The 15,766-nt window shown below is 41.1% G+C and overlaps 2 protein-coding genes across 2 annotated transcripts; both read left to right on the forward strand.

Moving 5' to 3' along the window:
- The first annotated feature begins 354 nt into the window (after window positions 1-354).
- On the forward strand, window positions 355-3,885 carry emc3 (ER membrane protein complex subunit 3). Its single transcript, XM_039796553.1, has 9 exons — window positions 355-623; window positions 1,037-1,214; window positions 1,317-1,374; window positions 1,513-1,606; window positions 1,921-2,025; window positions 2,176-2,257; window positions 2,443-2,522; window positions 2,912-2,994; window positions 3,078-3,885. Exons 2-9 carry the CDS (start codon window positions 1,060-1,062, stop codon window positions 3,204-3,206), a joined length of 786 nt encoding a protein of 261 aa, XP_039652487.1. The 5' UTR covers window positions 355-623; window positions 1,037-1,059; the 3' UTR covers window positions 3,207-3,885.
- Window positions 3,886-4,190: 305 nt separating this feature from the next.
- On the forward strand, window positions 4,191-15,705 carry usp4 (ubiquitin specific peptidase 4 (proto-oncogene)). The gene is made up of 22 exons (XM_039796552.1): window positions 4,191-4,429; window positions 5,720-5,847; window positions 5,968-6,098; window positions 6,183-6,309; window positions 6,476-6,621; window positions 7,472-7,533; window positions 7,742-7,888; window positions 8,609-8,726; window positions 8,842-9,015; window positions 9,101-9,259; window positions 9,636-9,860; window positions 10,073-10,156; window positions 10,255-10,349; window positions 10,451-10,633; window positions 10,749-11,035; window positions 11,541-11,759; window positions 11,859-11,929; window positions 12,014-12,129; window positions 12,237-12,386; window positions 14,428-14,531; window positions 14,928-15,016; window positions 15,206-15,705. The coding sequence occupies exons 1-22, from the start codon at window positions 4,278-4,280 to the stop codon at window positions 15,326-15,328; spliced, it is 3,090 nt and encodes a 1,029-aa protein (XP_039652486.1). The 5' UTR covers window positions 4,191-4,277; the 3' UTR covers window positions 15,329-15,705.
- Window positions 15,706-15,766: the final 61 nt, after the last annotated feature.

Below are 15,766 nucleotides of genomic sequence, written 5' to 3' on the forward strand. Positions count from 1 at the left end.
ATATGTATGGTTATGATTCTGAAATGTCACCAGGGGGGCTTACTACCAATTAATGAGTAGCCTAGCTACTTTTACTTATAGCCTACTTAATGTATATTTTTTTATGCCAAATATTTTTGTAGTTTTTGTTTTGAATGCAATAGGCGTTCTTTTACTTGTAGCAAAGTATTTCTGTACTCTGATATTGCAATTTTTTTTAATTTCACTGCCATGGACCCATAGGACTTCAGGCGGACATCACTGTGCGACTTCACAGCACTGAGGAGGTAGCTAGGTCTGGCCATAGACAGTATATAAGGGTCTGGCCCATAGACTAATAATATCGGGCCATGGGTCAGAGGGACACTTCCCCCCCATCGGCGCGGGGTGGCGCTGCAGTCCCAGTGAGATGCGGATGAGCTGCAGAAGGAGAAATCTGCTCTCATCCTCCCTGGAGTCATCACTACAGCGCGATGACCGCGACAGTGGATGCAAACTGTTAAATGTTGTTTGATTTAATAAACTACCTCACATAGCGTATGATTTGGGTCTATCGTAGTTGGAAAAAAACACTGCAAGTGGTTGCCACTGCGCTAAGACGACTCGCCAGCTTCAGCCAACTGTGACGGGCATCAGGGAAGAAGGTAACGTTAGCCTGGCTAACGTTAACATTAGCGAACCACTAGCGTCAGCCGTTCATCGTTAGTGGTTTCATTCATTATTGCTGCTGCTGCTGTTTGTTAAAGAACAGGTCGTCTCTACTCTGCGAAGTCGGGCTTAGGTTGTTAAGCGTTAGCTAGCTCATTAGCTTAATACCTATTATTACGTTATCTTAATGACGCTGGCTAGCTAGCTAGCTAAATGACTGACAGCTCTTCAATCTGTGGTTTCAAAGCACGGTCGTAGCTTGTCACATTTTTTGTAATTTAGCAAACTGTTACAGTAAAAAGGCATCACATTAGTTAGAATGCCACCTCAATATTTGAGACGAACAAAAGCTGTGTTAAACGTTCCTGCTTTATCTCACGCTCGCCTTGCTGTGTCTTTGATTGTTCAGTTAAGCTAACGTTACCAGGCTGTATGGCTGAGCCGGAGCTTCTGCTGGACTCCAATATTCGACTTTGGGTGGTGTTACCCATTGTCTTCATCACCTTTCTTGTCGGGGTGATTCGGCATTATGTATCCATTCTTCTTCAAAGTGACAAGAAGTTGACGTTAGAACAGGTTTCTGACAGGTAACGTTACGTAATCTTCAATTGTGGGGGATTATATATCCATTCAACATTGAAACTCCAAAATTCATGTGAATTAATATGTTGTTCCATATCCAAATCCAGCCAGGTTCTTATTCGGAGCAGAATCCTCAGAGAAAATGGAAAATACATTCCCAAACAGGTAGGGAATTTCATCTTCCATCTTCAACACTTGTACAAGTTATTGTATATGAAATACACACACAACACAAAACCACTGGTCTTTGCATTTATTTGTCCCACAGCTACAGTGTTTACTGGAAGTCTCTCTTTGTTTCAGTCTTTTTTGATGAGGAAGTTCTACTTCAATAATCAAGAAGATGGATTTTTCAAGAAGACCAAAAGAAAGGTCGTTCCACCCTCTCCAATGACAGGTAATCCTTTATTTACCAATATACAGGTGGTGTTGATGATGATGATGATGATGATGATGCATTGGTCAGTGTGATAATTCACAGTGGCCCTTCATAAAGAAGCCCATTTAAAATTAAAATAAATTGTCATTAACACAGTTCTCTGGTGTTTTGTGCTTTATGTCTGTATTTATCAAAGAATACTGTTAAAGTGACACATTTGCTTTTTTATAGAGAAGCAAAGTCAGTGCACAGTTATCAATGATATAAAAAAAGGCAGTCCTTTGCAAGACTTTCATTGAGTGCATTTTGTTGCATACTGTATCTTTTCACAGATCCCAGCATGCTGACAGACATGATGAAAGGAAATGTCACCAATGTGCTTCCCATGATCCTCATTGGAGGCTGGATCAACTGGACCTTTTCAGGATTTGTAACAAGTAATGATCTAGCTCTCTCACAGATCTTGCAGCTTTTGGCGCGGAATGTGTCATGAACAAAACATAATTTTAATTTGTCGTGCTACCAGATAAGATATTGTTTCTATGGAAATCATATATTGAGTTCTTTCTGTACTCTATTTCACACAGCTAAGGTTCCCTTCCCTCTTACTCTGCGCTTCAAGCCCATGCTTCAGCAAGGAATAGAGCTGCTCTCACTGGATGCCTCCTGGTAAACTCGATCACAAAATCTAGAGATGGACTGCATAGTTGTTACCGTATTAAACTGAAAATGCTTAAGATAGTGTATGACCTTGTCATTTTGTGTGTGTGTGTGTGTGTGTGTGTGTGTGTGTGTGTGTGTGTGTGTGTGTGTGTGTGTGTGTGTGTGTGTGTGTGTGTGTTTTTATCATCTAGGGTGAGTTCGGCGTCATGGTATTTCCTGAATGTGTTTGGACTACGAAGCATGTACTCATTAATTCTAGGCCAAGATAATGGTAATTTTTGCTCATTTTAAGATAATTTTGAGTGTTTTGTTATGTCAGATGCTTGATTGAAAATGTGTATTCTACTTACGCTGATTCTCAGAAGGTTTAACAGTAATAGCAACCCCTGACATACTACAAGTAGTTATTTGATTCACAGGAATATGAACATAAAAACAATATTTAATTTCAATACACACAATCTGAGAGTTGTTTCATTTTAAGTTTTAGCTACAGATTCATCTTGGCTATTGATATTTACAAATCAATTGTATGAGTAAAGCCTGTGACTTTGGTGAATTCTGTAATGCCTTATCTATGCTGAAAGAGCTTTGCATTCAGATTATTATTTTTCATTCCCAGATGATGATTGTTTTGGCTATGTGATGCAATCCCCACAGGTGCTGATCAGTCAAGGATCATGCAGGAGCAGATGAGTGGTGCTGCCATGGCCATGCCTGCAGATACAAATAAAGCTTTCAAGGTATATTCTGTAGTTTCAGCATAATATATGAATGGGGTTAGGCTTTACTTGGTTGTTCATGTGATGAGTGTCCTTGATTTCAGGCTGAGTGGGAGGCACTGGAACTGACAGACCATCAGTGGGCGCTGGAGAGCGTAGAGGAGGATCTGATGAGCAGAGAGCTGGACCTCGATGGCATGTTTAGCAAGGAGCTGCCAAGTGGTATCTTCTGATGGCCTGGTCACTTCTACTTGGAACCTTCAATTAGAATTTTGATCATTGCAGGGATTTGTTTTTGGTTGAAGCAACAGAGATTGGACAAATTTCTTCATGTTATGCAAAGTTTACATTCACTTATTTGTCGTCCTTGTCTTTTTACAGTGAATGTTACATTTCCTTTCCTGCCCATAAAATATCTGAAATTACTTAAATTACACTGGTTCTGCTGCTGTCTCATGCATATTAGAAATCATTACTTTATTTCACCTTTTGAGACAAGGAGATGTTTGGGAGAAATTGAGTGGCTTTTAGCTTATTGGAATGCATTAGCTTGTAACCGTATGCCATTAGTTAAAAGAATGTGAACTTCTAGTGCTAGTGCTTCTTTTTTCTTATGTCATACACAGCTAGATTAGCTGTCTCAATTTTATGTATCCTCATGTTTAAACAATAGGACACTATCATTTTACAAGTCTGAATTATGTTTAATTATACTTTAACACTCTTTAATGACTCTTTTGTTAGATCAAATATAGATCAGCTGTCCTGTCTCAGCTGCCTAAAGTTGATCGATTAGCTGTTGGCAGGAATGTTTGTGTGATTGAGATATTGTGTTTTTGAAGTATGTAGACGGTTCATTTTGTAATGTAATTCTTCTGTGTTTTGTACAGCATAAATCCTGTTTTGACAATACCCGGTTTTCTTTGTTGCAATGCACCCAACAACACATTTAAAATACCATAGGCATGCAAACGAGTAATTTGACGAATATGTCAGTCATCCTTCAGGCTGTGAATTTTCAAAAAGTAAAGTCAGTGCTGAAGTTCGTTGATGCCCCAGAAGATGCTCATAACAATACACGGATGTTTTGTAAAGTAGCCCTTTTGGTACACTGCTGGCCTATCCTGTGACCGACTGGTGTGGCGATGGTGACGACAGTAGCACTAGAGTGCTACAGTGCGACCGCTCTCCTCGATTGTGTATTGACCGTAGAGGAAGAACGTTTCCCATGAGCAGGCTCAGAAGCTCGCCCAAGTGCGCGGCCTCATCCATTCGCGCGTTCACGATACCGGCAGACTCTCTGCATGATGGCCGAGGGAGGCGGACCCGAGCCGGGTGGCGCGGCAGACTCCGACTCTGAGCCGGTAGCCGCAGAAATGCCAACCCCTTCAACCGAAAATCAAAAACAGACTATTGGGTCACTATTGAAAACAACTCTAAGGAAGGGCGACGAATGGTAAGAATCGGCAACGGCAAACGTTACCTAGGTGTTTCAGCTAAGCTAACGTTAGCTAGTGAGAAACAGGAAATGCTAATATGCTAAAGCTAGCAAGCTAACGGCACCTATGGTTGCAAGTCTGAAATCGAAAGCTGCTGTGCTACCGACATTTTGGCCAGCTAATGTTGAACAAGTTAGCACCCCAGTTGCTAGCCAGCCTGACTTTACAATGTATCTGTTAAGAGTGGTGCCTGTACTAACAGCTTTAACGGTGGTCGTAAACAACCAAATTAACACGGCTAACTGCGTGGCTCATTTGTAGAGTTCTTAAACGTTGTCCCTGCCCGTTTGTGACAAGTTCAGTGACGTTGGCTGATGTGGTGGCTAGTCGGCTGAAAGAATAGGCCCTGAATTCAGATGGTGTGTTCTCCTGCCAGTTAGACCGGCTCGTAGCTTTATAAGTAGTGATCAGGAAATGGGCCCTTAACAGGAATATTTTTGCAATGACGTTACATACTTGTAATGGCATGTCAGTTGAAGTTGTCTTGACAGATTTGTTTACTGGCTTGCTTCCTATGTTAGCTAATATTGTTTAATATCTTAAAGACCATCCAGGCCCTGGGCATAATGCAGCTAGGTGTATTAAAGAGGCTTCACCACAGTACTTACATTTTACAACGTACAATCATTTCAATTGCCTTGTTGATAGAAATGGGCACTAAGGGAAAAACATGGCATGTCTGTCAGCTACTAGCTACTCAGCTAACATGTCATATCATATAGCTAGTTGTCTGTTAGTCAGCTGTAGATAAGTATTTCATGATACTGTAGTTAAAGATGAACTTCTATCCCATGGTATTCGAGCTGGAATCTATTATTTCCCCCAAGCACGTTAACACTTGAATAGTTTCGGGAAATTAACCTCAGGTTAAAGGGCAAATATCATACACCGTACTTTGACTGAGACACGTCCTATTTGAGGCTTTTGCATTGATTCTGACAGTGGTCGAACAAAATAGAGTTCCATGACCCTAATGTCTTGCCACGTAAATGCTTGCTAACAAGCCTATTAACTAAAGGAGATTCTCGCTTGGTAGGAGATTAAGTCAAACTAGCTTGCTGTGAACTAGTGATGCATGAGACTAAGTGCAGTGCCTGTCCGAAATGCATGCATAGTATCCTCTCTTAACCCTTGATAATAAAAAATGCTTCATGAAGTATGAGTCTTAAAGTGTCAAAATAAATGATCAAGTGTCTCTCAAAGTGTGATATGTTTATCATTAACTGTTACAAACTTATTTGTTTTAGGTATCTAATAGACAGCCGGTGGTTCAAACAATGGAAGAAGTATGTTGGATTTGACAGCTGGGACATGTACAATGTTGGAGAACGTAGCCTCTATCCAGGACCAATTGATAACTCTGGGCTGTTCTCAGGTAAAACTTTCATCTTCAAACAAGCATCTATTGGGCGTTGAGAACAGCACAAATCCCACAGAGCTTAAAAGAGTTGTTTTTCCAGCCTGTAGTCATCATTTTGTTTTTGTTTCTTTAAAGACCAGGAGACTCAAGCCCTGAAAGAGCACCTTATAGATGAGCTGGACTATGTCCTTGTACCCACTGAGGCATGGAATAAACTTGTGAGCTGGTACGGCTGCCTTGAGGGCCAGAGATCCATTGTCAGGAAGGTAATGCTGTTAAAGATATTATTTGTTTTACTTTGACTATTCACTTATCAATTGGGCTCCTAAATGTCTTTTGTTCTTCTCCAGGTTGTTGAGCATGGCATGTTTGTCAAGCACTGTAAGGTGGAGGTCTATTTGCTGGAGCTGAACTTGTGTGAGAACGACAACATGGACAATGTTGTCACGCGTCATTTCAGTAAAGCTGATACTATAGGTGAGGGTCTACATGAGCGTTCAATGGACTTCAACTTTTCATTGAAAATAACGAGATAGATGGCTGAAGGAAATATCATACATTGTCGGTCATTGAATGTGTTTTGTGTTTAAAAAAAATGTAGCAGAAAGATAATGAGCAAGCCTTGCAAATCCCTTCTTTCTAGATACTATAGAGAAGGAGATGAGGACGCTGTTCAATATCCCATCAGAGAAGGAGACACGGCTCTGGAACAAATACATGAGCAACACCTACGAACAGCTGAACAAGCCAGACAGCACCGTACAGGATGCTGGTCTCTTCCAGGGGCAGGTAGCGTACAGCTGTGTTATTCATATAACCTCCAGATCATTGATGGGACTCTGTTCCTCATTTCTTTTGAAGAACACCACAGCCCAGTAACACATTGGTGCTCACTGTGCATACATAATTCATATACAGGCATTGTACAGAATAACAGGAACTCTGAGAGTCGATTGCAATACAATACAGTCCTGCAATAAGTGTGTGTGTGTGTGTGTGTGTGTGTATATATATATATATATATATATATATATATATATATATATATATATATATAGTTAAGGTTTTAATGTTGGCATTAGAGCTGTTATGGTTCAGCTTTATGGTAATTTTTGGTATGGTAAGTTTGTGATGGTGTTGTGTTACAAGGGTAATGTAAGGTATTAGTTATATTTTGTGTCCCTTTACATAAATGGGGGTTGGACTGGGTGTTGAAAAGAGAATGATATTTTACCACATAACACAATCCAATTCGTCAACACAAACTATGGCCTCAAATGTTATTGTAGAGTAGAGCTAATACCTCTGTGACCCTTTCATCAAAAAACAAAACAAAAAGATCTTTCAAAGTTTTTTACTATTCAGTACCGTTTTATTGAATTTGATTAAACTGTACAGGTGTTTTCATGCTATTGCGCCCACACTCGTGTACTTTATAGTCACGAGTTGCAATGTGAAAGGCATGAGACAAATTACGCACGTCAAAGCTAGTGCAGTTGATCTACCTCCAGCTGCTAAAGCTTGGCAGCACTCGGCACACGTTTAACTCTTAGTATTAAATTCAAGCTTGAGACATGATAGCTCTGACATGAAGGTCAGTTGTGCCAGCTTGGCTCTCATTTGGCTTGTTTTCCCACAGGTGCTTGTTATTGAACGGAAGAATGAGGATGGCACGTGGCCCAGACAAGCTTCCCATCCCAAGTAAGCATATCTTGTTGTTGTTGTTTTGTCATTCAGTGTGAGAATGAGATAAATCATATCCTATATAGAGTTTTAGAGCATTTAATATATATATATACAGCAAATAATATATCCAAGTTTGCACAACATTGAAAACATATTTTTTTAATTTATTAATTTTTTTAACAAATGTGTTTCTCTAAAACATGATTTTTCTCTTGCTTACCAGATCCAGTACAACCCCATCCAGGAATTTCACTACCTCCCCAAAACTCTCCTCCAACTCAACAGCCAGTATCTCTTCAACAGTAACTAACGGAGACAGCAGCTGTAGCCCTGGCTACACACTTAACAACAGCACCTCCTCTGGCAACAGGCAAGAGTTCATTTCTGATTGAGAAGCTTGTCGCACAATACTCTTGCATTTAAGACCTCTATTGAATCAGTAGATCAGTCTAACAGATCACTCCTTACAGACCTTCATCAGAGCATGCGGTCTTTGTTGATAGAACAGATAAATTCATTTTCTGCTACACACTGCAGAATTAAAAGTATGTGCTTTTCCTCTGCCCGTCATATCATTAGTTCTTATTTTGTAGTACTTCTGCTTTTCATTGTTTTAATGTTTGTCAGTTTTTCCATTTGTTTTGCAACACTGTGTCTCCCAGAAAAGCAGTGTATGTAAACGCCCATTTGAAAGTTGGCTTGTATCAAATGCGTACATACACTACAGTGCTGTATCAGGATAGTTTTAATCATGTTAAATAACTAAGTAATTTAACTAGTTAAATGAACTGCCCTGGGCTCTTGTTCTTATGAGTTTATGGGCATGTATTTGTTCAGGATTTGCATGACTAGGTGTGCCAGTATTCTAAATGAGGACAGGAGTGTGGTGGTGATAACCTCTGCAATATTACTTGTTGACAATTCCTCGAGGTACGCGTGATAAGTGGTCAACATATTCTCTTGAAGTGGTATTTTGTCGAGCTGATATTTGATCCAGGAGCCATATTTGAATGTCACGTTTAAACATTTGGCTTCATCACAGCACCATGTCTTTTAGATACCCACGGTAACACATCTGCTCTTCCAACAGATTGGGGGGCTACAATTCATACAGCTCCTCCTACAACTACAGAGAGTCGCAGTCACAGCCTGGCCTGTGTGGTCTCAGTAATTTGGGCAACACATGCTTCATGAACTCTGCCCTCCAGGTAAAAAAACAACAACCCTGAATGCTACAGTTACAACTTCCATTCAGAGAGAGTCAGTTGCTATGTTTTGGGGTTTTATCTTCACATAATCCACTTTAAATTCCTCTTCTTTCAGTGCCTGAGCAATGCATCTCCACTCACAGAGTACTTCCTCAATGACCAGTATGAGGCAGAGATTAACCGAGAGAATCCCCTGGGAATGAGGGGCGAGATTGCAGAGGCCTATGCAGATCTAGTAAAGCAGATGTGGCTGAGCCGCAGCAGCTATGTGGCCCCACGTACTTTCAAGGTGAGTTGCGTCAAACAACCTCATGATCTATCCATAATCTGACAGCTACACACAACGTTGATAAAATGTCCCTTTTTGTTTCAAGACCCAGGTTGGACGTTTTGCCCCCCAGTTTTCAGGCTACCAGCAGCAGGACTCGCAGGAGCTGTTGGCCTTCCTGCTCGACGGGCTCCATGAAGATCTGAACCGCGTCAAAAAGAAGCCTTATCTGGCCCTGAGGGATGCTGAGGGCCGTCCAGACGAGGTACAGTGCATACCTACCGTATAAATGACATACTGGTTTTGAAACTGGACATTTTGTGGCATAGTTTTTCAGGAGCATTTTTTTTCTTCTCAAAAAGGAAACGTAAAAAACGGCATTCCACGGCTCGGTCTGATGCCGCAATATGATACTGCTTAAATATTTATGTTCGCAGCACTTTATGAAATTCAAATAGGCTTTAAATTTCAAAGAGATTGACTGACTGAGCTGCAAGACATAGCATAGGTTTTTGTTTTGAAGCTGCACATTGTGTGCTTTGTTCTACACTGTTCTATAACAACACTTTCGAGTTATACTTTTCGGAGGTTTTTGAAGTGGCATCTAATAAAAGTATTTCTCTATGGTTGTGGAATTGCAGATTGTTGCAAAGGAAGCTTGGACGAACCACCGCTTGCGCAATGACTCGATTATCGTTGATATTTTCCACGGCCTCTTCAAATCCACTTTGGTGTGCCCAGAGTGCTCCAAGGTGTCTGTAACCTTTGACCCATTCTGCTACCTCACACTGCCTCTGCCCATGAAGAAGGACCGTACTATGGAGGTTTTCCTGGTGCGATCAGACCCTGAGTCGAGACCCACACAGGTGAGGTGGAATTAAGCTCTAGAGTTATTGCTCCATACTTCAACGACTGCAGTTAAACTAATGCAAATTAATACCGACTAACTAATACCAGAACAACAAACAGAACAGAGTTGGCTTTGTACTTGCTGTTGATGTTTCTGAAAGCTCAAGCATTTAAATAATCTGTTCACTGACTTAGATCACAATATCTTCTTTTTGCCTTTGTCTGACAGTATCGAGTCGTGGTCCCAAAACTGGGTACGGTGACAGACCTGTGCAGCGCCTTGTCCAAACTCTGTGGATTCCCTCCAGAAAATGTTAGAATCTTTTTTCTTTTTATACCTCCAGCTTTACATTTTCTTTGTCTTGGGTTTAAGTAGCATGTGCTAACTTTGCAATTTACGTTTCTGTCTAGATGGTGGTGGCTGACGTTTACAATCATAGGTTCCATAAAATCTACAGACGGGATGATGGCCTCAACCAAATAATGGAAAAAGATGACATCTTTGTGTAAGTCTTGTTGTTGAGATGTCTTAAGTGAGTCACTGTGGTTGCGGTTTAATACTAGGTGTGTGTAATGTGTGCGTGTTTTTTGTTGTTGCTCTTTGCAGATATGAGGTACAGGAGGAGGACAGTGAGCGGATGAACCTGCCTGTGTATTTCAGGGAGCGCCACTCCAAGCATGTCGGAAGTTCCACGAGCACCATGCTGTTTGGCCAGCCTTTACTCCTCAGCGTGCCCAGACACAACCTCGTAGCAGACATCCTTTACGACAAGATCCTAGAGAAAATTGGGTAAGGACCTACTGTGTGGATAGCAGGGAAGGAAACCACATGACGTGACTGCTAATAAAAAGTGAGTTCTGAGTGTATTTGCTGGTTAACTAATCTCCTTTGTCCCCTGTTGCAGGCGCTATGTAAAACAATCCCAGGGCCCTCATAATGAAAGCAGAGCCTCAGCCTCAGCCTCAGCCTCAGCCTCAGCCTCATCCTCATCCTCATCCTCATCCTCTGCCTCAGCCTCAGCGACCGTCGCCAGCTGCAGCCAAGCTCCTGAATGTTCCACAGCATCTAGTCTCAGTGCCAGCCTGGGTGGCTGTGGCAGCCCCCTGTCAGACGGGGCCTCGTGCAGTGCCAGCTTCAGTAACGGCAGCAACCACTCAGGGACATGCAACAAAACTAATGGGCTATATGATGGTAAGCAGCTAACATGATCTGTCACCATATCTAAAGTCTGGGTAAAGCCAAATCTCTGATTTCTTTCTAAACATGTTATTCTTGTTGAAAACATAAACGTAAAACGACTGTAAACTGTCTAGTACAGAATTATGGAGTTAAACTGTCTCTCACAATTTCTGTGTGTGTTTCTCCCCCCCCCCCCGCCCCCCCACTACTTTTTTTAGTATATGTGCTAGCGAACTAACACAGTGCCTTCAGCGGACATGCCCCCAGCGTCTCAGAGCAGAGAATCCTGTGTTTTTTTCAAAAACAAAATATTTTATGATTTTTGAAACCTAATTTTATATACAGTACTTGGCGGTTTTATTCCTTTAGATTTGGGTGGATGGTTAATAACACATTTTCCTGTGGTGTGGCAGACTCGGAACACATTTATTTTTGCTTTATCAGGACTTTAAATGAATGTAAAGTAAACATTGATCAGCCATGCAAAAAAAAAAAAAGATGAAATTTCATTGCTCAGGTGAGGAGGAAGCCATGGACCACCAGGGGAGTCCAGAGCCAGAGAATGGCCAGTCTGAAGAGGAGGAAGAGGAGACCTCTGACTTGGAAAATGGGTCTAAGGGAGCCATGCCCAAGCAGTCTTCGCCAGCCAAACTCTTCACTTTCAGCATAGTCAACTCTTACGGAACAGCTAACATCAGCCCGCTGCCCTGTGATGGAAATGTCCTCAAACTTAATCGTCAGTACTAATCTTTTAAACTCACAATTGCATTGCTAGTTTTATTTTCCAAAGCCACTTTGTGTTGACACATTCTCTCCCATGTCTCTCTCTCTGAAGCGCATTCAACGGTGGCGATTGACTGGGACACAGAGTCAAAGAAACTGTGTTATGATGAACAGGAAGCAGAGGTCAGTAGGTTAATATTCATCAGAAAAATCCAGTGACAAGATATGCAAACAGTCTATTTATATACGTGTGAATATTGTGTGCAGGCCTATGAGAAGCATGAGAGCATGCTCCAGCCCCAAAAGAAGAAAGCCACTGTGGCTCTGAGGGAATGCATTGAGCTCTTTACCACCATGGAGACACTTGGAGAACACGATCCATGGTAAGGATTCACAACTACAGCCTAGTTCCGTGTCAAACCACCACTATTGTGTCTATCTTTGTCATATAAATACAATCTTTTTTTTTATTTGTATTTTTTTAATGCAGGTATTGTCCAACATGTAAGAAACACCAACAGGCCACAAAAAAGTTTGACTTGTGGTCGCTGCCTCGAGTTCTGGTAGTTCATCTAAAGCGATTTTCCTACAACCGGTGTTGGAGGGACAAGCTGGACACGGTGGTGGACTTTCCCATCAGGTATGCAGACAGTATTGCTCATTGACATTATAGTAAAAAAAAAAGTTTAAGCACAATGCTTTGGTCTGATGATAAGAAAAGGCACTGTTGTGTTTTTTTAGTAGTTACAGGTGTCCTGAGAAGAGGTCTGACTAGGGATGTAACGATGCATCGTGAATCGCTTAAGAATCGATATAAATGTATAAAGATTACAACCGCTTGAGATAAAAAATGAATCGCCATGCAATTTTTAAACAGCCCAGGGCATGACGCTGGTTAACATACAGCAGGTAACGTAAGCCTACCGTTAGCGTACCGCTAGTAACATTAGCTGGCTTAAACGTGGTTAAAATGCTGACCGCTAAACGGTAGAGGTGTGAATCTTCACTGATCTTTGCGATTCAATTACGATTATCATGTCCGCGAATCAGTTCGATTCGATATCTCGATGCATCACGATGCGTCAAATAAATGTTTCTATTAAAGCCATGTAGGATATTTAATTCATACCTTTTCAAGCTTCAAAAACAAAACATACTGCAGTGCTCTAATACTAAATAAATTGGATACATCAAACTACAGCACTGAGCACATGGCACTTCCTGAATGTGCAAAACATAACAGAATATGTAAACAGAAATGTTGTTAGGCCTACGTTAAATTGTGAACAGAAATAATCGATTATGGCCAGGCCGATTATCGATGCAGCATCGTCCATGTCCACGATTCGATGCATTGATTATTTGATTAATTTCAACACCTCTACTAAACGGTGTAAAAGTGTGACTGTATTCCACTGGAAAGGGTTCCAACACCAGGAAGTACAACAGTCTGCAGCTGAAGACACAGAGGAGCTTCACTTTGAGAAAGCCTCGACACTGTAAACAACAGACAGGGGACTTAGTGTTGCATTTGGGCCCGGCTCCATAAGCTTTTGTTGCATTCATTGTTGTTGTAAAATACCTTTCTGCCATCTAGTGTTTAACTACTGGTGAAAAAAGTTATAAGTTATTGTTATTGCATTTTAAATAAATCCTTTAAATGTAACCATATGGCCTTAGCAATTAACTAGCCTTCATTTAATCTTTAATTTTTTTGTTTTTAAGATAAAATACTATTTCAGTTGCACTTTTAATAGGACACATCTGCTGTTTTGCACAGTTAATGTAAATAAAGTAATATTTTTCTTTCATTTTTTTCTGTTAAAGAAAATCGTGAGAAAACTTAAAATCGTGAATGGTATCGGACCGCGAGTTGAGCGTATCGTTGCATCCCTAGGTCTGACCATTCAAAATAATATACGACACCTGTGAAGGTGGACAGTTGACGTGAAGGACCTTTTCAAATTTCTGAATTTTGCAGTTCTTTAGAAAAGCAGTGTTACTCAATGCAAAATTGTAATAATTTTAATATTTGGGAAATCAATTAGAAATACAGATCAGGTTGTGCTGTGTGGATGCACAGTATTTCATTAAATGTTATGAATAATGTTTGTCATTTGAAGATTGTGCCAAAGGAACTCAGAGTGCTGTATCAGCGGCACTTTTACACTAGGAGGAGCTGTAGTCTAAAACTCTCAGAACTGCCCTCATACTCCAAAGAATAATTACACCTGTGTCCTTGCTGTCCTCTTATGTTTGAGTTGTGTAACTAATATAGCTTTCAAAAGTGGCCTTTCAGCTCTGCATGAGTCATTAACCGGTTTTCAGTTGGCACGGGACATGTTTTCCTGGACATTTTTAAAATGGAGAAGTTGTGGCTGCCTGTCTGACTCTTGGCATTGTGCGTGCAGCGCATATCGACCTCTGTTGAGAAACTCGATCCACTAGAAACCAGGCCACAGAGAAAACGTTACTGAAATCCTTCTTTATAAAAAAGGCTGACTCATGCTTACTAAGGTTGGCTTAAACATCCCGTAGGCCCCTATTCTGTGTTTTACGTCAAAATGTGACGTTAAGAAAATCTAGCTTTTATTTTCTTTGCTGTTGTAATTTTAATATTGCTGTTTCAGTGTGGTGGCAATGCCCTATTTCCCTAAGACTGTTGATATTTTCTTTGTCAGGGATCTGAACATGTCCGAGTTTGTGTGTGACCCGAAGGCCGGCCCCTACATATACGACCTTGTTGCCGTGTCAAACCACTACGGAGGAATGGGAGGGGGTCACTGTAAGTCACCGTTCATTCTTTCTCTGTCATTTTAAGCTCTTGAATAAGTGTAGCCTGAAATCCCAGGCCAATGTCACTCCACATCAACCTAGCACAAAGAGCTGTTAATAGCTCGTTTTAACATTAAACTGTTTTATTTTCAGATTTCTAGTTCTTGTGCCAACACAGTTTGTTTGTTAGTTTTTAAAGATGCGCACAGTGTGTGTCATTACCATCTGTTGACCGATGACCACCGTGTCTCCATGGACACTATCACTTACATTTTAATATGGCAAAGTGCCTCACGCATGCTTTGTCGTTTCATAGTGGACTGGTGTGAAATTTCGTATCTCTTTCTGGGTTAACAAATAGAATACTGAATAGCTTGTTTGTTCAACACTTCTTTCACTCCAACAGACACCGGTTATGGCAAGAATAAAGTGGACGGAAAGTGGTATTACTTTGATGACAGCAGTGTCTCCTCTGCCTCAGAGGACCAGATTGTGGTGAGTTTTGAACCTTTAATGTTCATAAATCTTGGTATCCTGTACTTGAATGCCCCCAGAGATGTGCTTTTTTTTTTTATCATTGACTGATGTTGATGAAGAGAAGCCCTGAGCCCTCTTGGCTTTCTGCCCTTGGTGTCGAGTGTCCTTCTTTCTGTAGTGTAATCCTATCCTTGTCGCCCGTTGCAGACTAAAGCAGCCTATGTGCTGTTCTATCAGCGCAGAGACGAGGAAGCCCCCTCCAAACCTCAGCCTTCGGCCTCGCTGGGAGGAGCCCCAGAAGCAGTCGATGACCACATGGACACAAACTGAGGAGCCCTGACGCGAAGGGAAACGCACTGAAACACATACAGCAAATAGAGACACTCGGACGCACACACAAAGCTCCTTTAGTGACAGAGGACTCCACAGACTTAACATTATTAACCCTACCTTCCCCGTATTTTATTTGGTTTCTGTCTCGTATGTTGTCAACTAGAGCCAACAGCCTTGTCAGAAGAGTGACCTGAGAGACTTCCTCCCTGCAGCGGGTGGCCTACTGATTTCTGATCCTAATTTACTAGTCTGGAACTAAAGAGGAGTCTAAATGGATATAGATCCTCTCACTGGATGAACAGAATGTTAGAAGTGCCCTCAAATGCGTAGATAAACAAATGTTTCAGAAATATATTAAAAAAAAAAAAAAAAAAGAAAGAAGCCAAATGCACATGTTGTTTCAACCAAAGCGTTCCAATGTTTTTATGATGAAAT

The sequence above is a fragment of the Perca fluviatilis genome, chromosome 4 (genome assembly GCF_010015445.1).
Source record: "Perca fluviatilis chromosome 4, GENO_Pfluv_1.0, whole genome shotgun sequence".
NCBI classification, from domain to species: domain Eukaryota; kingdom Metazoa; phylum Chordata; class Actinopteri; order Perciformes; family Percidae; genus Perca; species Perca fluviatilis.